We start from the raw sequence: 21146 nt of genomic DNA on the forward strand, positions 1-21146 counted from the left end.
TGTCTCTTTAAGCCAAGAGGTGTCTATTGGGGAAGACATCTCTTCCACCTAGAGGTGTACCCTTCCACCAAGAGGTTTCATTCCTCTATAAATAGAGGATCACTCCAAGGGTTTAGTGTTGGAGTTTTTTCCATTCTTTCCTCTCTCTCTCTCTCTCTCTCTCTCTCTCTCTCTCTCCTATTTCTCTTTCTCATTTTTACTTAAATTACTAAAAGCTTATGCTGTCCGTTTTACAATTTGAGCATTACCTTGAAGAACTATAAGGGGCTATTGGTAGGCAAGTGCTTGTTTATTAGAGGAAGCTATTGTGGCTGTTCTATCTTGCAAACCAATTCGCATTCAACCTCGAAGCACTACTAGGGGTGTCCATGATCTTAAGGTAGTGTCCGTTGGCATACCTTTTCCTAATTATCTTAATACTTTCTTATATACTTCCTTAATACAATTGCTACAAGTAAGTCTTATCATTTCTCTCTTCTTTTCACAATAAAATCTAATCTTAAACGTTGAATTTTCTCGCACTTAATTCATGGAAAATGGGCTGTACAAGTCATCTTTGGATATACTTTTTCCTGACATATTAATACAATGTCAGATGTTTTTCTCGTAGCTTATCATTTATTGGAGCTACACCTAGACCAACTATAATATGATCATCCCTTACCTTATCCTTCCTAGTTTTGCCACTCATCCATCTTAGCATCCTAATTTATGCTACATTAGATTTATCTATATGATGCTTCTTAACAGGCCAACACTTTGCACCATAAATCATAGCTAGTGCTATGATGGTCCCATAAAATTTTCCTTTGAGCTTTAAAGCAATACGTCGATCATTTGGGAAACATCATCCTATATATCACCCTTTTTCATTTATGATTCCAAGGTACCTAAAACAATCGCTTTGTGGATGATATATTATTAGCTAGTAATGATCTAGAGTTTTTCACGTGAGATGAAACAATTCCTGACTTGTAATTGCAATAAAAGGACATGGGTGAAGCCTTTTATGTCTTAGAGAAATTCAATGAGACTAGGCTAATATGTTCTAAAGGATTATATCAATGGTTACTAGAATGTTTTGGGATGAAAACTCTTCATCAAGTCCATGACCTATTGGTAAGAGTCACAGACTCAATCAAGAATCGTGTTCAATGACAGCCTTAGTGTTAGTGAAGTAGGAAATGGATAATATTGCATGTTTCTACAGTAGGAAGTCTGAAATATGCACAATACCGGATATTGTCTTCCTAGTGGAAGTTTGGGAAGACTAGAAAAATTCTGGTACGCCACAATGGAAGGTGGTGTGAAAGTAGTGAGATACTTTCAAGGCACCAAAGATCACATGCTTGCTTAGCTTTGGTGATATGGAGTTGAATGGGTATTCTTTTAGTCAGGGTTATGCTTCCATTTCATAGTACATTTTTATGCTCATAAGAGGAGCACTTTCCTAGGGGAAAAAATGAAGTAAACGGAGACTGCATCCTCTACTATGGAAGTAGTGGTGACATGTTATGAGGTAGTCTTGGATTCATCATGGTTACTCTATTGTTTCATGGACCTTGGATCAATTTGCTTGTAGATAATAGAAAGGTCAATAAAGATCTTCTTTGACAATAGTACAACTTTAAGGTTCTCTCTATTGGGTTTGATTGAAAATAAGGAATGAAGAAAGTGTTTTTATCCCACATCGGAAAGGTGAGAAAAGAAGGCAATGAAGAAACCTATATATAAGAAGGTCTAAGCCTTTGCTTTTATCAATCCAAATCAATACATGTTAAGCACTGTATTTGACTTTAGTTAAATTCCTTTCTTTCTTGTATTGTTAAGGAGATGTAAGGTGTGAGTCATTGTGAGCATGGGTCTATTGGGATTGTGAGTTGTGAGAGAGTTGTCTATGTGTTTGCAACAATTTTTCACTTAGTAATATTTTATCTAGTTGTCTTTTGACAATGGCCGTGGCTTTTCTTCGGTTTGGTCTTCATGTAAATTCTTGTGTTTGGTTATTTTTCTTCTTCGTGGTTGTGCATCCGTCCCCAACATGTGGTATCAGAAAAAGGTTTGGTGGATTGTGGCTGGAGGTGTGAGAAGATCTAGGAAGGAGAGGACGAAGTGCGAGGAGAACGAAGAAGGCTTTGAGGTATAAACCGAAGGTAAGATTATTTGGTATTAAAGATCATTGAATTGTTTATTTATTTATTCAATTGTTCAATTGTTTGGATCATAGAAGATCAAAGTGGAAAAAGGGGAGAGTTTCGATGATCGGTTGTTAGATCGTGTGAAAGGATGATCTTAGTTAAATGGAGACCGTGAAACAAATGATCTTGGTTTTAGATAATGGGAAAGGAAAAAAAAAAGGTCGATTTGAAAAAAAATTATCAAAAAATTGGAGTAGGTTCGGCAAGTAGCTCCAAGTTAGATGCTGAACCTATCAATGTGCCTGTAGGTGACAATAATTTCTTACAAAAAAAACATGTACGTGCTTATGGCATGCCGCTAGTCTCTGAAGCTACCATGAGAAAGGATGTCATATTAGTAGTGAATCCACATATTTTCACACTTGCATTAGTTTGGCATTTATGCAAGGTGTGTGGTGGAAACTGTATGTCGATGGTTGATGAACTTCCGGGAAAGCCAAACAGTGAAGTTGCACTATAATCTTTCAGTAAGGTTATTCAACATGTGCCAAAGGAAAATTCTTAGAATTGGTTTATTCTAAGTGGAGAAACTCCTTATGATGGAGTATGATAGTTTTCTATGAGGGAAAATATGATAGTTGGTGAAGACGGTGATAGTTGATGTTGTGTTTATTTTTAATCACAATGGAGATTGTTGGGTTTGATTAAAAATAAGGAATGAAGAAAGTTTTTAATGGGGAATAGAATAGAGAAGAAAGAAGGATAAAGAAGAAAAAGGGAAGAAGGAGAAGAACACTTATAAGAAGAAGAAGCAAAGAGGGAGGAGAGAGAGAGACAGAGAGAGGGGGGGCTGCAATCGCACAAAGCTCAAGCTTCAATTCATTTTTTCTATTCCCTCCTCAATAAGCTAATTACAAGTGTTTAAATAACAAAACAAACATACTTGATACGAAAACAACTATAATAGGACTCTTGGTAATTTAAAACTAACAAAAGACTGATCCTACTAGGACTCTTAGGAATTTAAAACTAACTAAAACTTATCCTAGATATCCTACCCAAATAAAAACTTTGATTACATGATTATCCCAATAATAAATAACAAAATTCTAAATTATCTCTAGAACTCCCACAAAAACAGTTCCTATTTTATCTCCTTGCAAGCTAGGAGTTTGGGCCCACCAAATTTGAATCTATTTCCATGCAAGCTGGACTTGGGACCCACCAAATATGAAATTATCATCTAGGTTACTGTTCATACTACTGTAGCGTGAACAATAACTTCTAGTTGTGCTACATCAATTTCTCCCTCTCTTAAAAAAAACTCGTCCTTGAGTTTCATAGAAAAAAACCTATCTCACGATTGGCACCACAAAAAAAGGATTTGATAGATTGTTGTAGCATTGTTCACAATTACTGAGAAAAGAAATTAGGGGCAATAAAGAAAGGATAAAAAGTAGAAAGATCTCAAGGAGGAGAAGAAAACAAGGAAGAGAGAAAAGAAGGTTGAACAAATGATGAGATAAAGAAGAGATCTATCTAGGTTTGGGCTCTGATACCAATTAATGGGGGACAAAATAGAGAAAAAGAAGGATAAAGAAGAAAGAGGGAAGAAGGAGAAGAACACTTATAAGAAGAAGAAGCAAAGAGGAGAGAGAGAGACAGAGAGAGGGGGGGCTGCCAATGCACAAAGCTCAAGCTTCAATTCATTTTTTCTATTCCCTCCTCAATAAGCTGATTACAAGTGTTTAAATAACAAAACAAAACATACTTGATACGAAAACAACTATAATAGGACTCTTGGTAATTTAAAACTAACAAAAGACTAATCCTACTAGGACTCTTAGGAATTTAAAACTAACTAAAACTTATCCTAGATATCCTATCCAAATAAAAACTTTGATTACATGATTATCCCAATAATAAATAACAAAATTCTAAATTATCTCTAGAACTCCCACAAAAACAGTTCCTATTTTATCTCTTTGCAAGCTAGAGTTTGGGCCCACCAAATTTGAATCTATTTCCATGCAAGCTGGACTTGGGACCTACAACAACAACAACAACAACAATAAGCCTTGTCCCAACTAAATGGGGTCGGCTACATGGATTCTTGCCCTCCAATCAGTTCTGTTCAAGGCCATGCTAGATATAAAGCCTAAGCTATACATATCCTTTCTCACCGTCTACCCCTAGCTCTTCTAGTTCCTTCAATATGGATTATATCACTTCTCTATACAGGGGGCATTTATAGGTCTCCGTTGAACGTGGCCGTGCCACCTCAAACGACTTTCTCGAAGCTTATCACTTATGGGAGCAACTCCCAGACCAACTCTAATATGATAATTTCTTATCTTATCCATCCTAGTTTTGCCACTCATCCATCTTAGCATCCTCATTTCTGCTACACTAAGTTTATCTATATGATTCTTTTTAACAGCCCAACACTCCGCACCGTACATCATAGCTGGTCGAATAACGGTCCTATAAAATTTTCCTTTAAGCTTTAATGGAATACGCCGATCACATAAGACCCCGGACTTGGGACCTACCAAATATGAAATTATAATCTTGGTTACTGTTCATACTACTGTAGCGTGAACAGTAACTTCTGGTTGTGCTGCATCAGTTTTTCTATTCCACATCGGAAAGGTAAAGAAAGAAGGCAAGGAAGAAACCTACATAAGAAGGTCCAAGCCTTAGGTTTTATCAATCCAAATCAGTACGCATTAAGCATTGCATTTGACTCTAGTTAAATTCCTTTCTTTGTTCATTGTTTAGGAGATGTAAGGTGTGAGTTATTGTGAGCATGGGTGTTACAGGTGTATTGGGGTTGTGGGTTGTGAGAGAGTTCTCTATGTGATTTTAACAATTTTTCACATAATGAGATTTTCTCTAGTTGTCTTTAAAAAGCAATTATTGTTCTTCTTCATGGTTGTGCATTGGTACCCAACAAGTGGAAGAAAGGAATTTAACTAATGCTTTATGTGTATTGCTTTATATTGATAAAACCAAAGGCTTGGACCTTCTTGTATATAGGTTTCTTCCCTTGACTTCTTTCCTTACCTTTTTGATGTGGGACAAAAAACTTATTTCATTCCTAATTTTTAATCAACCCCAACAATCTCCACCTTGATTAAAAATAAACAGCGTTAGCTATCACTGTGTTCACCAACAGTCATTGTTTCCCTCATAGAAAAACATCATACTCCACCATAAAGAGTATCTCCACTTAGAATAAACTAATTCTAAGAATTTCTCTTCAGCAGATGTTGAATAACTTTGTTGAAAGATTATGGTGCAACTTCCCTATTTGACTTTCCTAGAAGTTCATTAGTTGTCGACATATAATTTCCACCACACACCATGCATCAATGCCAAACCAAGGCCCCGTGAAAAATTATGTTGGATCCACTACTAATATCACATCCTTTCTCATGGCAACTTTGGAGACTAGCGGCATGCCATAAGGATGTACATATCTTTCTTACCAGAAATCATCATCTCCTAGAGACGCATAAGTAGCTTCAGATTCTGACTTGGAGCTAATTGTCGAACCTACTTCACCTTTTTGACAATTTTTCTTACTTTGATATCACATGCTCTGCAAATTAGTGTAGACTCATAGAGATTAATTGCTTTGTTGGAAAAAGAGGCTGTTTGGGATCAACTTGTGGCTACGTACTAGTGCTGTGGAAATGATCAGTGACTCTTTCACTAAAGGGCTTCCACCCATTGTATTTGTGGACATGTGGGTTGCATGGGTTTATGTAAATCATTATGTACCTAAATTTTTACTAATGATAGATTAATTTCTGAAATTATGTTTCTGTCATATACTATGTTTGAACAAATTAAGTTTTGAAATGCTACGTATTGGACTCTCAAATTAACCATGGAGTTGATTTTTTGGACTAGTTACGAGGATGATTTAGAATAAACATATAGTTTTGGAGATAAACCAGTGGAATCAAAAGGCTTTAAGATTAGTAGAATGAAGATAGAATGTATGGCATGTTTAACTTTGGTTACATTGGGACGGAGAACGAGTAGTGAAAATTGATGAGAGGAAATTCTGCAAAGAGATCATTTTAGTATCAAGGCTCAATCATAAATCAAGAAGGTGAAACATAACCTTGTTAAGTTCGGTTTATTATTATTATTTTTCCTTTCCTGCTTGAAATCAATAAATGATTGTGGTTAATATAGATTGCCTGCTTAGGAAAGCTGTGAAGACCCAAAACTTGGTCAAATATTTTTTTTTTTTTTGGATGAATAAATAACCAATTGAAAGACTAAAACCAAACTAGAAAGGAGGATCAAAGAATGGAGTTGGGAGTTGAGCCCCCAGGAAACAACGATGAGTCTGTTCCTTGGGGTGTCAACAACTGGGGGGGGGGGACTGGCAGAAATCTTAGAGGAAACATCAAAGTAAATGGCATTCCAAATAGTATCAATAGAGTGGGATTTAGAAGTCTTGCACCAGAGATTACGCTCCCACCACAGATGGTGGATTGTGGCACCAAAGACAAGCTTGCCAATTCAGTCACATATAGAGGTATCTGAAAAGTTACTCAATAACCAAGACAAGCCTGCCAAAACTTGGTTAACTTGTTATTGGAGTTTCCTTGTTTTGGGAAAGGGCATCTACAATGAATAGGCAGTTACATAGATGTTGCAGGTATTATGTTAGAATGAGTAGGACAAAATTGCTGGAATGAAATCTCTAAAAAAGACACTGAAAATTGACACAGCTATATTCCCCAAAAATACCAGCAGCTGTGGTTATCTTATTAACGTTATTGATTATTGATAAAGATTTAGTTGGGTTTTTTTTGGATGGTAGGGGGTTGAGGCATTCTTGGGGTTGATCTATCCTCTTTCTTTTCACCACTTCAACCAGGAGTTTTAAGCTCTGCATCATCCTCAAGATAAAAAAAACAGCATCCATCACACAAGGCTCCTGTCATGGGGAGCCTTACCTTGCATCAGCAAGATGCTGTTTCCCTATGTCATCTTAAAGATAGATGGGAGAACGTTGCATGTATCATTGATTACTCATCAAATGTTCTCACCAGTGGGCATGGAGTACCTTGGTCATCTGGCCCTATAAAATTGTAATGGCTATTTGGTGACTCGTCATTTGCCATGCTTAGGCATTGGATTTTAATCATCATTTTCTATTGCATAGTATAAGGATTACATATATCCCGTAAATGATATTTAAGTCATAGCAGCACAACCAGTTAGTATTCACGCTACATAAGTGATATCTTCTTCCTATATGGTGGGCCCCAAGTCTAACATCTGAGGAGATAAAATAGGAGATGCTGTTCTTCATGGGAATTTTAAAAATAATGTAGGATTTTGTTATTTATTTATTGGATAACTATGTAACCAAAATTTTAATTTGAGTAGGATATTTAGGATCAGTTTTAGTTAGCTTCAAAATGCTAAGAGTCCTAGTAAGATCAGTTTTAATTAGTTTTAAATTGCCAAGAGTTCTACTGAAGTTGGTTTCTTATGGAAGTATGTCTCTTTTATTATTTAAACACTTGTAATCAGCTTATTAAGGACGGAATAGAAGAGATGAATTCATGCTTGAGCTTTGTACTTTTGCAGCCCGTGTTCTCTTCTTTTTCTTATGAGTGTTCTCTCCCTCTTCCCCTGCTACAACTCTGAGTCTTCTCAAGTTTCTTTCTTATTTCCCCTTAACTTGTTTGAATAAATATCACTAACATTTTGATGGATTTGTGCAAATGCCAATACTTTTTTCTTTGGTGAAAGAATCATAACTTTTTGATGGATTCATGCAAAATGCCAATTTCTGGAAGAATAATTCATTGTTCAGTTATTTATTTATGGCAAATCTGAGGAAATATTTTCTTCTCTTACATTTACCAATTCGATTGACAGAGCTTGAAACAAAGAGAATCTTGCTTGATATTTTTAAAGAGAAGCAACAGAAGAATGATGAAGCAGGCACAATTCCAAGCTTCTACAGAAAGGCATGCATCACAATTGCTTGCCATGGTGGTTGGCTATATTATCTTATAGTATATCAGCTATAACTAAATACAGGTTAATGAGTTGCCATAGTTATGGTTAATGGACAAAAAATGGTAACTATTAGTTCTGAATTTTCCTGTTGTTCCTGATGTAATTATTCATTGGTAAAAATGTACTTCTATGGGATGCTGCTGGCTAACACTCGTTGGGTAGCAATTCTTTTTCTTCTTTTTTTTCCCTCCCTTTTTTCTCCCCACTCTTTTGCTGGTTTACCCATCGCTGGAGGGGCATAGAGCCATATGGCAATAAGAAGGCCTGAGTTTATTCTAGCTCAATCAGGAAGGTAATATGTCATTCTTGTTTCAATTCAAGAGCAAGACTGCTCTAATTTGATTAAACATAATGAGCTAGAGCACTTGGTTATAAATAGAGTCGATCTTTTTAGGGTGGTCAGTCAGTTGTGAAAAAAACCTTCTTTATTTTTTCTGGATGAATAAATAACTAATATAAAAGAGCCACAAGGGGATAGACTGAAGCCTAGTAGAAACATCGAAGTAGATACTAGATAGCATTCCAAATCAACTCCAAAGATCTAGATTTGGAAGTTCATCTCCTTAGATTATGCTCCCACTACAAGTAGTGGAGGGTGGCACCGAAGACTATCTTACCAACGTGGTCGCAAATAGAATTACCTGAGAAGGACTCTAGCAAAAGGGGGGAAAAACCTTTTTATTGTTCTATTGGACTTTTTAATCTTGTACTGGGTATAGCAACAGTGGGATTCAGGTTATCATCTTTTTTTGGACTACCTGTATGAAATTTTAATAACATAAACATGGTATCTGTCCTTATTTTTCTGTCTTTTTAATTATTTTAATTTTGATATTCTTCTGGGTGGCAGAAACCTGAAGAAGGATCTGTCAGTAACAGAGTTCAAAGGCTGGCAAAGTATCGTTTTCTAAAGGTTTGTAGTTGCCATTGACATTTGCTGCCTATTGCTTGATTCAATTGATTGTTTTTCTTTTCCATTGGATGATTGCACTTAATTGTTTTGTGCAGTCTCAAAGTGTTCCTACTCTCTGTGACGTCATATTTCAACCTTAGCTTCATATTTCTTTTTCTCACACTTTATAAGGTTTTAGTTTGTGTACCTACTGGTGCAGACGTTTGGTTGACTATGTCAATGTGGTCATCATTCAGTTTCTTTTTGTAGACATCTTTGATTGTTTTTTAAGATACTTATTGATGTTTCCCTCCACATTTTTGCAGAAGCAATCAGATCTTTTACTTAATGCTGATGATCTAGACACCATGTGGTTTTGCTTGAGAGAAAATTGTGTCATCGATGATGCCAATGGTGCTGAGAAGGTTTCTATGCTAGTTCACTTGGAAATACTTCTATTTTTGGTCTATGCTGCATTTAAACTTCTCTTGCCATACTACTTTTTTCTTGATGAGTCGGTGTGCATTTTCATTCGGCAGGTGTTGGCAACCAAAATTTTGGAAATACTTTATTGTTTTTGTCCCCATCTTTGAGGCTTCTGCTTCTATTACACCTTAACTTCTTCTCAAGTCCAAACATTCAACTAATGCAATTCTACGACTGCCTTGTTGCAGATGAACTATGAAGATTTTTGTCGTATTGCATCTGCGTGTGCAGAGCAGATTGGCCCAAAATGTCAACGGTTTTTCAGCCCTTCAAATTTTATGAAGTTTGAGAAAGATGAGTCTAGGAGAATTGCAATTCTCCCATTTTTCCTTTATGTGATGCGAACTGTGAGTCTTTTTTTGTTCATCTTTAAATAATTCCATTGTATGACACATAAATATGCTATTAGGACAAAAAATATATATATTGCCAATCATTTTTGTCATACATTGCCTCGGGCTGTTACTCTGTTGCTAATTAATTAATGTCAGCTATCCTTTTCAAGCCTAGTTGATTTATTTCATTTTGTTGTTTGTCGTGCATACTCCAATTCATTAACCATTTTTTGGCCATGAGAGGATTTTGACTGGGTTTATTACACCTCCCCTATAAACCACATTTAAGTTTTGGAAATTCTATGTGTTCTTTGTGTATTTCTTAACTAATTCTTGTTTTCTGCACAACCATGGAATGAAAGTGTCATTTACTTCCTTGTACCACTGAAATACCGGCATTATTGGTTTATGCTTAACGTTCCGATAAAAAAAGGGGATTTAAGCATTATGTCATTAATGAATTGGAGTATGCATTAGGTCTTACGTTATATTCTCTTTCACTTTTGAGTAAATCTTTTTTGTTACCTATCGAGTATCAAGAGATGAGATGCATCTCATGTTTTGATTTTGAATTGAGATTTCTTCTGCCCCCTTGTGTTTTGACGTCCAAGACCCTAGCGTAATGATGGCAAGTTCAGTTGAAAAACAGGATCTGGAAATGTTAATGATGGTTATGAGGGAAGCCATTTGCTTCAAGACATGCTCCACTATTTTCATGGCTTATTCTTGGACTTATTGACCCTTTTTTATGGTCTACCCAGTAGGACCTGCCAGTAGTGTCTGTCTTTTAAAATGTAAGCTGGCTTTATTTTCAATGTTTGCTGCTGCTTATGCTGTTCAGATGCTTAATCTTCACTTGCACTGGACCGCTGCATATTTATATATTTCCATTGTGTGCTCTTCACTTGCACTGGACCACTGCATATTTACATATTTCCATTGTATGTTTCTGTATGCCATGTACTGCTACTTATCATTCATTTTTCTTATTAGGTTTCACTTACTCAGGCAAGAATTGATTTGACTGAGCTTGATGAGGATTCTGATGGTTTCCTCCTACCTCATGTATGCTCCATGCAGTGGTTTAGTTGCCTAGGAAATTTGAATTGTTCTAAAGTAGCTCATTGGTATCTGGCTGTTCATGTTCACTGAAATTTTCACTTTGTAACACACTCATTTGACTTATTTTCAGGAATTGGAAGCCTACATAGGAGGCCTTATCCCTAATCTGGCACAGTTATGTGATATACCTACAGGCTTTGTTCAGATGTACTGCCGCATAGCTGCCCAGAAATTTTTCTTTTTCTGTGATCCTCAAAGACGAGGTTTATTCTTTGTCTCTTTCTGATTGTGATGGCTTTTTGAAATTTCCCTCTAATTCACAATAACCAGTATCAAGTTCTGTAACCTGAAGTGTTAAATAGTGGTATTCTATTTGTTGGGAGATTTGGTTCGTGTACTCGGTGCTTCTGAAATTAAAATTTTATATTTCAAAATTTTAGTCCCTAAGCATACTTATGAAGATGTTTAAAATGAATTTTATTATTTTAAGATAAAGCATCAGGTTGCTGGCCCTTTTTTGGAGCATGTCAACTCAAAAAAATATTAGTTACTTCTTTGCTTTCTGGTTGTGTGTATATATATTTGGTGTCTTCCTTACAGGTAAAGCATGCATAAAGATGCTGTTGCTTAGTAACTGCCTCCAGGAACTCATGGAATTACATCAGGTAGTTTGTGATTAATCAACTAGTTGCATCTGTATTTTTGACATTTAGCACCATATATTTTGTAGGATATTGTCTATTATCAGCTTATCATCATTTGCCAGGACATTTCACTGTATTTATACATTGGGTTTCTGTTTTCAATTTCGTATTCCCGAGTCTTGTGATTTTGAAAGGATATTAACTCACTGATATTCTAGTAATTTATTAACTTCAGCTAAGTTGACTGCGATCACAGTACCTACTACCTTTTTCTATTTGGAAGTTTGCATGAGTTGGTATGCAACTCTAAATTTGGAGAACCCACATGATCATGATTGTGGCTTGTTTTCTATAACAAGTTATAAAATTTGTCTACTTGATGAATAAGAAGAAAAGGGGAGAAGACCTCCAGCCTAAACCACGGGCATTCCTAAGCTCTCCTTTTTCGCCTTTTGGTAGCAGAAACAGCAACTTTAGGTTCACAGTTTCTGCTTGTTTCTATTTTGTGACTGGTTCTGGAACCTTTTGTGCTTTTAGAAGAATTTTCATTCTCAGTTTCCTTATCTCTTCAGGACAGTAGGAATTAGAAAGCTTATGTTTTCTGTGTGGTTTGGTTGGAATTAGAAGTAAATTTAATTTGTTTGAGCTTAGCATTCCTGCTACTGGTAATGGAAGCTTAGGCTGTTTATGGGGTTCAGCCCTTGCTTGTACATAAACAATTTTGAATCATGAAAGGTTATTGCTGTTCTCTTTGTGTTACTCATATTGACTGATTAATGATGGATTCTTCTAATGTTTGTGGTGGACTCTGTTTAGTGGGTGGATTCACTGGGTTTTTGTTGTTCAATTTTGCAACTTTTAATCCCATTTCTGTCATCATGATTTATCTTGCAAACAGGTCAGTTTTTTTGCCTTTTTAGTTACTGGAGGATGCTCAGTTCTGAGCTCCTGATTCAATCACATTGTTCAGCTGATATCTTTTAAGATAACATTCTCTATGCTGTCTTCTGTATCTCTAACCTTCCATTGTTAACTCCTGTTTGCTGCAGCCTTTGAACACTGTTTTGAATCCAGTTTGTTATCACCCTGCTGCAACCCTCCCCTGTTCTGTCAGCAGCTAAAGCATGAGTGATCAGCCATGTTTCAGCCACCTTTAGAACAGAATATGAGGTTTACCAATCCAATTGATGGCCATTTTGAATTTCTGGTCAGTGGCTTCTGAGATATCAGAATCTCCATTGCTACCTTAACACCTGCTTTGATTCCATCCAAACTAATTGGTTCTCGCTTAGTTTTTCATCAATATTCTGTGTTCTACATATCAGTTTCTGTTCATAATGTTCCTAAGTTATTAAGCCAATCCTGTCCGGTTTAACCTTATTTTCAATCGCATGTATGATCTGTGGTTTCTCTTAGTTACTTTTTGTTGGAACCTAACTCAGGTCCACTCACCTCAACGAAACCTAGCACAACTAAATTGGGTTGGCCATGGGAGTTCTCCCTACAGTTCTATAGCCTGGGATTTTCTGCTGATTATAGACATTGCTAATAAGTTGGGACCCTACTGGAAGGTCAAGCCCTCAAGGGCATGGAGTATGAGCTTCTTACTGACACAAATAGGATTAGCATTTGTCTAATCTTAATTTTTCTTAACCGTGCAAGTAAAACGTCACTGATGATCTTCAAAGATAAGATAGATACCTAATGATTTTATTATGTCCTGTTAGGATGGATGGATTGCACAAGTTTTTATTTGATAGTCTAGCATTATTGTCAATCTCATTAACAGAAAGAAAAAAGGAAAAAGGAAAGGAATATTTGGATTAAACTAATGAATGAAGTAGTTGACGTCTATTTTAATTGGAGATGATGCGTGCTGTCAATTTTTAACTGCCATCTTGGCTTGGAGCTGATCCTATATTTGTATCTTACATGTATCTTTTAGGAAAGTGAGGAAGAAGTCATTGATCATGAGCAAGCTGAGAATTGGTTTTCTTTGACTTCGGCACAACGTATTTGTGGTACGTATTTGGTTTTCTATTATTGTATGGAGTTTATTTGATATTGCCATGTAGACAGGAAGACAAAACTCTGTCTTTCAACCTTTTTCTTGGTCTTTCTGCAGATATGTTTCTCGATTTGGATAAAGATATGAACGGGACTTTGAGCAAGCAGGAGCTTCGAGAATATGCGGGTGGGACACTGACAGATATTTTCATTGAGCAGGGTATGAAGCAAGAAAGTTTTTCTACTTTGAACCAAAAAAAAAAAAAGGAGAGTTTTTTCTACTTGCAGGATGTAATTTCCTTCAACAGATATTCACAGTCTCATCCAGAGTTCCTTCTTTACTAACTTGGTCGTATCTTTTTTTAATTGAGTTCACCTTCTTTTTTTCCCTCTTTTTTCCTGTCGGGTTTATTTCTTATGATTCAAGTTATGGGTTCCACCAGCATCCTGTGCTGGTTGGATGTGTGTTTGGACCTGTTCACAATGCTTTCATGTTAGTTATAATTTCATTGTGCTGATTGTGTTTTATATCCTCTTTCAGCATTTGATGAACATGTCCGACGGGGGAAAAATGAAGGGGGGAACTCCAGAGAAATGGATTTCGGAAGTTTTCTTAACTTCGTTCTGGCCTTGGAAAACAAAGATACACCTGAAGGGTTGGCATACTTGTTTCGGTGTCTTGATCTCCATGGAAGAGGATATCTTACAACAGTTGACATCCACATGCTTTTTAGGTAAGGCCATTCAATGAATGACTGGATACTTTAAGAATCAACTCAATATAAGTCCCACACTATTTATTTTTCTCATAATTGCTTTCTATTGGCTCTAACTGTTGAAATGCTTAGGAAGGTCATTCATTTCGCTTCATGGTGTTGCTAAAACAGAAGAAATGAATGGGAGTGTCCAAAAGCAGAATTTTTTTTTTCGAATACTGTATTCCTAAGTTAAATCCTTGTAATTTCCTATCCATAGTTCCAGAGCAAGATCTACAGGTCTCAATTTAGTGGATATATCAAATGCAAAATTAGGATACTGAGGATTTCATTGCAACATTTAGCATCACAAGTTTTTTTTTCCCTCCCTCAGCCATCCTTTCTGCTTGCTTTTTTCTTCAGGAAAACTGATTTAGCTGACTGTAACATTGTACTTTTTTTGCTTTGTAATAGAGACGTACACCGAAAATGGACCGAGGGAGGAAACTACGAGCTATTCATCGAGGATGTAAGGGATGAGATCTGGGATATGGTGAAACCAGCTGACCCACTTAGGATTACACTGGCTGATCTCCTTGCTTGCAAACAAGGGGGGACTGTTGCCAGCATGCTTATAGATGTTCGTGGCTTCTGGACTCATGATAACAGAGAAAATCTTATCCAGGAAGAAGAGCAGCCTTACCAGATGTTTGAACCTGTTAGCAACAGTGTAGATCTTCTTCAAGAAGTTGAGCAGCCTCAATAAAATGATGAACCTATTAGCAATGTGCAAGTGTTTCACTATACCTTACCAACAAAAAAGAGTATCTCACTATTACCTGCGCTTCATTTTGTTTGCTATTTCCTGGAGAATGTGTTATGTACAACATGCATAGTTGTAAATGCTGGTATTCAGCCCCTCTCCTTGGAGAAAATCTCCTTGAAAATAAGAATTAAACATTCACTTCTTTAATTACTGAAAATCCAGGAGGATAATTTAGTACAAACAGGGGCGCATGATTGTGTATAACTTGAAATAACATTTATTTGGATAAGTATAACCTGAAATAATATTTGGGTAGAAAGTAAATTCATTCAAGAACCAAGAAAGAGTTACATAAGGCATCTGAGAACAAAGATCCGAGAGCCAAGGAGAGGCACAGGGCCAAACCTGAAATAATATCAAGTGTATCTGAAGGAGTTTCTTTACTTTTTGAAGACTTGGATTTGGATTGGGACATTGACGATGTGAAATATTCCTTATGGCACCAAGAACTTAACAGAGAATATCCAGACCCTTTACAATATATCATATCTTGGAATGGTTTCAAAGAACCTGAAAAAGATTTAATTTCTCACAAAAAAATAGAGGGAAAAATACATTAACATAAAATATCCAAACCATTAATTCTCTATCAAAAGAAATAAACAAGAACAGTATCATATCTTGTATATGGTTTCCAGCTAACTGGATAAGATATAATCCCCTCCCTACCATCCCCCCAAAAAAGGAAGGGGGGGGGGGGGCAAAAATAATCCTGCATAATTCTGTTCTTCTCTGCCGCCATTGTTAAAATCATTTGGCTGCCACTGCTTGAACATATGCTTGATGTTTCCTTCTGTTACAACTGGTGCTTATAGCAATTAACTCTCTGAGGACATGCCCGGTCAAGTGCACAAAATGATGCAATAAGATGCCGGATGTGCATCCAGAACCCAGTTGTAATTCCAAGAACAGTCGAAGTTTTGGGCTGCGAAAGCCAAAGGCAGTAAATGGAGTTATCCAGCCTGTGAAAACCTGGAGGTTAGAAGTGGGTATGCTAGTCAAGTTAAGATGCAACCAAACTCCAACTTGAGCTCATTTCTTTCCATCCTCTCCATCCGTCTCACATCCTCCTCTATATCAGAAATTATCATTTCCAGCTGCAGGCTTCTTCATATCTGAAGTGGACCAACTAAATGTTGGACCAGTTAGCAAGCATAATCTCGGTATTTCACTCATACCAAGGTTGTTTTCCATGTAACCACCACATCTTTTACATGCACCATTTCCCCTACAGATCAAGCGGTTCAATGGAGCGATGTTGTCAACCAAAAAGACAGTGGTACACACCAAAGAAAAAAGTTCAAAATTTTTGGATGAAGTCATACCTTCTGCCCTTAATTTAATCTTCTATATTCAACCACAGAGTCATATGTCTCCATGGTGTATGTACTCTCAGCAAAGCATCTGAAAACAAACATAACTTTCTCACACAAATGCTGGTACCGAAAATAAAAAATGTAGTACATCTCCTCGAGGAAAAATCTGGTTAACCAAAATGGGGGCCACTTCAAATCCTAAATTAAAGAACTAAGAGTTTGATTTACAAAAAAAATGAGTGATTCAGGTGACAAACTTGAATTCCAAACAAAAAAAATTGGAGACTACACAAGCAGCACTTAGAGAAATTAGGGCAAACTGCTGGAGTGCAGGATGACAGCTATTATTTAAAAATTGTATGCTTAAGGTGACCAGGTAAAGCAAAATAAGGGATATAAACAGAGCTAACTTCATGAAATATTTCATAGAATGGGTTAGAAAGTATACAATACCTGAGTTCATGCCAAAACATATCAGTTAGGTCACAAAGAAAAGGCCTAAGTGCATCGACAAATTTATCACAAAAGGCAACGTCTTCTGATGAGACCTTAAGTTTTTCCTCAAGGCTTGAGATAAAAAGCGACGAAGCCAGAGGAACTATAACAGATGGATATGGGTTCCCCAGGATAGCCTGCAGCTCCCTCTGAATCCATGGTTCTACACGGCGTGTCAATCCTTCTTTAGCACTCTTGTTTCCCAATATATTCTGGAAAATTGGATAAAAAAGGCAGGGGGAAATGCATTTGTTATTATGGATGAAAGTAATAAAAAATGAAGTATCATTAACAGAGGAGTAACTCCATGATGTCGCTTTTTACAAGAAGAAATAATGAAACCATGTCTTACGTTATCTGGAAATAGTTAAGCGATAAGAACATAACCCTCTAATTAGATCTTGATATGATCTCTCAAATTCATAATAGCCAGTTGGCTTAATAAAATAATATCACCATAAATTTCCCAAGTTGTTTCAAGAAAGAATAGTAACAACACTGAGGTTCCATTTAGTAAGTAATTTAATGACAATACCAGGGAGTATACTCTCTACACAATTAGTCCGCTACAATACATGGCATCACTTTCCAGTGAGGAGATCGGTAAATTCAGGTGAAACATTTTTAGATTCAGTTTACAAGTTCACAAAGGTCTTTCTACAAAAATGTGCTGAATTTTGAGAATTTAGGAGAATAATATGCATTTCAAAAGAGAAAAACATTGCAGCTCAATTAAAAAGAACCAACTGTCCAATGTTTTCACCAAATGATGAAACATCAGGTATAGATTAATGACTAAGAATAGTTGATGGGATATAATTTTTTGGTGAATGTAACAAGCTTTTTCCGGTTTTACTGTATATAAAGGTCAATGGTAGCCGTAGAAACCACGAATTCACAAGAGTCTTGTAGATTTCATTATCATCAAGGTTCATTTCGACATACCTGAACTAGGTAATTCTTTGTAGGAAAAGGTACAGCTTCTAATCTTCGACTGTATATGCTGCAATAGAATCAATATCAAAATGAACAACTCAATCATAGACAGTTGGAAAACCCAATCTTCAGAATAAATAAATATCTTAAGACTCTAATGTAATAAGGGATATTAAAGACAAGTAACACAATACCTGGCACGCCACTGAACAACTCTTTCTGCAACAATATCAGACGGAACAGAATTAAACTTTCCAAACGACCGACGCCAGGGAACCGTTCTGGATCTCCTGCTTGCACTATCAAGTTCACTCCTTGACCTTCAGCGAAGAGGAATTCAAAATCAGAACTATAAAATAAAGAAAGGATCACCATTAAAAGTCGATCGTAAATACATTAAAAATAACCCACCTTCGAATTACTGAACGAAATCTTTCCCTTCTGTAAAGTCCAACACCAGGTCCTCTTCGTTCGTCAATTTTCTTTCCATCGCTGCAATTTGACAATCGTTCTACTTCAAAGCTTCCAGCAGAAAACCTAACCTTGTAAAACCATGAATCGAAGTATTTGTTGCACAACGGGCAATTCTGCTTGAACTCACTCCATTTCCGAATGCAATTGATGCAATAAGCGTGCATACATACTTCAAGAACTGCTGCTTGTCGATCCCTAATGCTACTGAGACAAATTGGACATGATTTCTCTTGAATCGCCGATACAAGACACTTCAAAATTGTTCTTTTTGAGCTTACACTTGACCGAACCCTAAACCTAGAAGATAATTCTCTAACATTCCGAGACACCATCACGTAGCTACCACCTTCTTCTCCACAAGCGCAAAGAGAGACAGAAATCAGCCAGAGACGACGAGGCTTGTTGTGAATTGTAGAAGTCGGCGCAATCGTTCTATCTGGAAGATGGTGCCCGATACCGATCCACTCGGATCCAACGGCCGAACCGATACGGAATCGTGATCTCGTCCGGCTTTTTTGTACGCTTTCTATGTTGGGACTGCGCCAATTGTATTTGACGAATATAAACCATTCATCTTGTACACGTGCTCAATGAATTTCTTTTAAAAAAAAAAAAATTTGGGTAATTAATGAATTTCTTTAGCCATCCTTTGTTAGTTTGCCACATAATAAAAAGGGGTGGATAAAATACACGTGGGACCCAGACCCATTGACACTAGGGTGGAAAAGTAGATAAGGAAATAAAAGGGTATTGTAATAAGTTGAAAATATGGGTCCCGCCTTTTATTATTTTCATGTCTTTTCTCCGAAGTGTTACTTTTAACCATGCATAGTACGATATGTCAGCAATATCGCCGACATGAGAATTGCCGGATGTCGACATATTTATTGGAATGTGGCGGAGTCTTCAGCAAATTTTCACCCATTTTTTTTATCATTTTATCTCTCTTCTCCAAAGCTTCTCTTTCCTAATTCTTATATTTGAATCTTATTTTGCTCTAATCTTTATTAGTTGTGTACTTGTGTTCTCTTTGCATGTTTATGTAGGATTAAAGTGATAAATCACATGCAATCGAATAGAAACAACAAGGAAAGAGACATGCATTTTATCCTGGTTCACCTCAATGCGAGACTACGTCTAGCATTAGGTTTTTCACTATATTATTCTCCAACAACTTATTACAAACGCTATGTTATAACAGACATGTCCGTCGGCAATAGAATGTGAAGTATAAGCCATACTCAGCAATTAACATTAGTTTATATGAGTTTTTCAGACTTTCAGTTTCACTCGCATGTGCTAATCAGAAACATTAGTTTAGGTGATGTTTTAGGCCAAAATAATGTTCACAATGTGTTCATTGGCCTTAAATAGGCTACACAACCAAAAATTTAGGTTAAAATAATCGTAAATACCCCTCGAAATCGGGAGACAATTTTTCACCAACACCATTCCAAATATCAGCGAAATGTCACTAACATTTCTTGGTGTTGACATCTGGAACCTTGCTTTAACCTTGTGTGGAGATTTTCTCCATCCAACCTGCTTGTACCCCAATCATCTCACACCTTACAAAGGCCTGACATAGGGTAGGTCCTGGCTTATACGGGCCCAGTGCGAGGCCTTATGTGAGTGTAGCAGGATGAGACACAAGCAGGTTGGGTGGAGAGAGTCTTGATCTTTTATCCTTTTTTACCCTAGGTCTCACTAAAACTATAGGATTTTTAAAAGAGATGGGATAAAAAAAAAAAAAGTGGGATGGCACATAAAAGAAGCTTTCGTTTGCTCAATTTTTCATTCCCATTGAACTAAATAATCCAGATTTTAAAGTTTTGTCAAAAAAGAGTTTGTTACGTGTAGTTCCTCTTAGTAAAACATAAACTAATGTTGGGTCTCCTTAGTGCAATAAATTACGTCTATATCTGAAATCAACTAATATCGTTTCTTGTCGATGCGGAACTATAGTCCCATTCAATATTCAATAGAAAATTCCTAAAATTTGTTTTGTGTAGTATAGGATTTTTTTTGTATTATTTTACTGGCTTTAGATTAGAGACTGAAGATCTAGTAAAGTTTGAGTCTAACGAGCTGTGTTCTAATAATTCACAAAGCAGTTATCATATTATCACAATAGAATTTAATTAGATACAAAATAGAGAAATTCCTTCTTCTAGTTGTACAAAAGAAAATGTTATTTTTTCTTCGAGTTATCGTGAGATTTTTTTTCTTATTTCCTTTGAGATATTATGTGCAATTAATGAGCCTACTCTTGAATCTAATGAGTTAAAGTAAAGGATGTTATGGAGACTGGTAGTTCAAAAATGGATTCGATGCGATTGAAAAAGAAAAAAATGATGATGACGCAGTTAACTTATTTCAAATTTTAATCTTGAAAAATCCAAAATACCTTTCAAGTTGTTTAATCCACATGATATAATTAAAATACCATCAAGGTTTAAAGTATCTCACCATACCATACGATACTAGCCGATACATATCCATACTTGATTCAACTGATACGATACATCTTGATACGTCTCTCCATTGAATTACACTAAAATACGTTAGTCAGAATGATACAATACTCGATACAAGATGATACGTCCCTTAAAATCACCTTACCAATACAATACTCAGATACCAATACTTTAAATCTTGCCCTTTATTCTCTTACTATGTTTTCTTAAAACCAAATCCAATTAACACTTAATCTAAATCTTTTTTAAATCATGAGATTAACATTTCCTCCAATGACAAAGAGCAACTCGGGAAGATTACAA

The 21146-nt window shown here is 36.3% G+C and overlaps 2 protein-coding genes across 3 annotated transcripts in view; one reads left to right on the forward strand and one right to left on the reverse strand.

Moving 5' to 3' along the window:
- Positions 1 to 15323, forward strand: part of LOC149019278 (putative serine/threonine-protein phosphatase 2A regulatory subunit B'' subunit TON2) — a 28930-nt gene extending 13607 nt beyond the window's left edge. The window contains exons 2-12 of the mRNA XM_089153315.1: positions 8055 to 8146; positions 9049 to 9111; positions 9417 to 9515; positions 9765 to 9923; positions 10905 to 10976; positions 11104 to 11236; positions 11574 to 11638; positions 13563 to 13638; positions 13743 to 13844; positions 14166 to 14358; positions 14794 to 15323. Coding sequence (XP_089009441.1) covers positions 8055 to 8146; positions 9049 to 9111; positions 9417 to 9515; positions 9765 to 9923; positions 10905 to 10976; positions 11104 to 11236; positions 11574 to 11638; positions 13563 to 13638; positions 13743 to 13844; positions 14166 to 14358; positions 14794 to 15085 — 1346 coding nt within the window. The 3' untranslated portion in view covers positions 15086 to 15323. The remainder of the gene's footprint in view (positions 1 to 8054; positions 8147 to 9048; positions 9112 to 9416; positions 9516 to 9764; positions 9924 to 10904; positions 10977 to 11103; positions 11237 to 11573; positions 11639 to 13562; positions 13639 to 13742; positions 13845 to 14165; positions 14359 to 14793) is intronic.
- Positions 15324 to 15343: 20 nt separating this feature from the next.
- LOC149019280 (RING/U-box superfamily protein) lies at positions 15344 to 18778 on the reverse strand. Of its 2 annotated transcripts, XM_089153317.1 has the most exons (6): positions 18304 to 18778; positions 18087 to 18212; positions 17902 to 17959; positions 16915 to 17168; positions 16471 to 16549; positions 15344 to 16373 (listed from the first exon to the last, which is right to left on the reverse strand). In XM_089153317.1, the coding sequence occupies exons 1-5, from the start codon at positions 18696 to 18698 to the stop codon at positions 16480 to 16482; spliced, it is 903 nt and encodes a 300-aa protein (XP_089009443.1). In that variant the 5' UTR covers positions 18699 to 18778; the 3' UTR covers positions 15344 to 16373; positions 16471 to 16479. The 2 variants fall into 2 exon arrangements, with proteins under 2 accessions (XP_089009443.1, XP_089009442.1); XM_089153316.1 differs by lacking the exons at positions 15344 to 16373; positions 16471 to 16549 and having other exon boundaries at positions 16559 to 17168.
- Between the last annotated feature and the right edge of the window lie 2368 nt (positions 18779 to 21146).

The sequence above is a fragment of the Hakea prostrata genome, chromosome 4 (assembly GCF_041222555.1).
Source record: "Hakea prostrata isolate BN-2017 chromosome 4, UWA_Hpros_2, whole genome shotgun sequence".
Classification (NCBI taxonomy): Eukaryota; Viridiplantae; Streptophyta; class Magnoliopsida; order Proteales; family Proteaceae; genus Hakea; species Hakea prostrata.

Coding starts and splice junctions, on each gene's coding strand:
- LOC149019280 (XM_089153316.1), bottom strand. CDS start 18,698: ATGGTGTCTCGGAATGTTAGAGAATTATCTTCTAGGTTTAGGGTTCGG. Junction 17,960..18,086: donor GTTGTTCAGTGGCGTGCCAG/GTATTGTGTTAC, acceptor ATTCTATTGCAG/CATATACAGTCGAAGATTAG. Junction 17,169..17,901: donor CAAAGAATTACCTAGTTCAG/GTATGTCGAAAT, acceptor CCAATTTTCCAG/AATATATTGGGAAACAAGAG.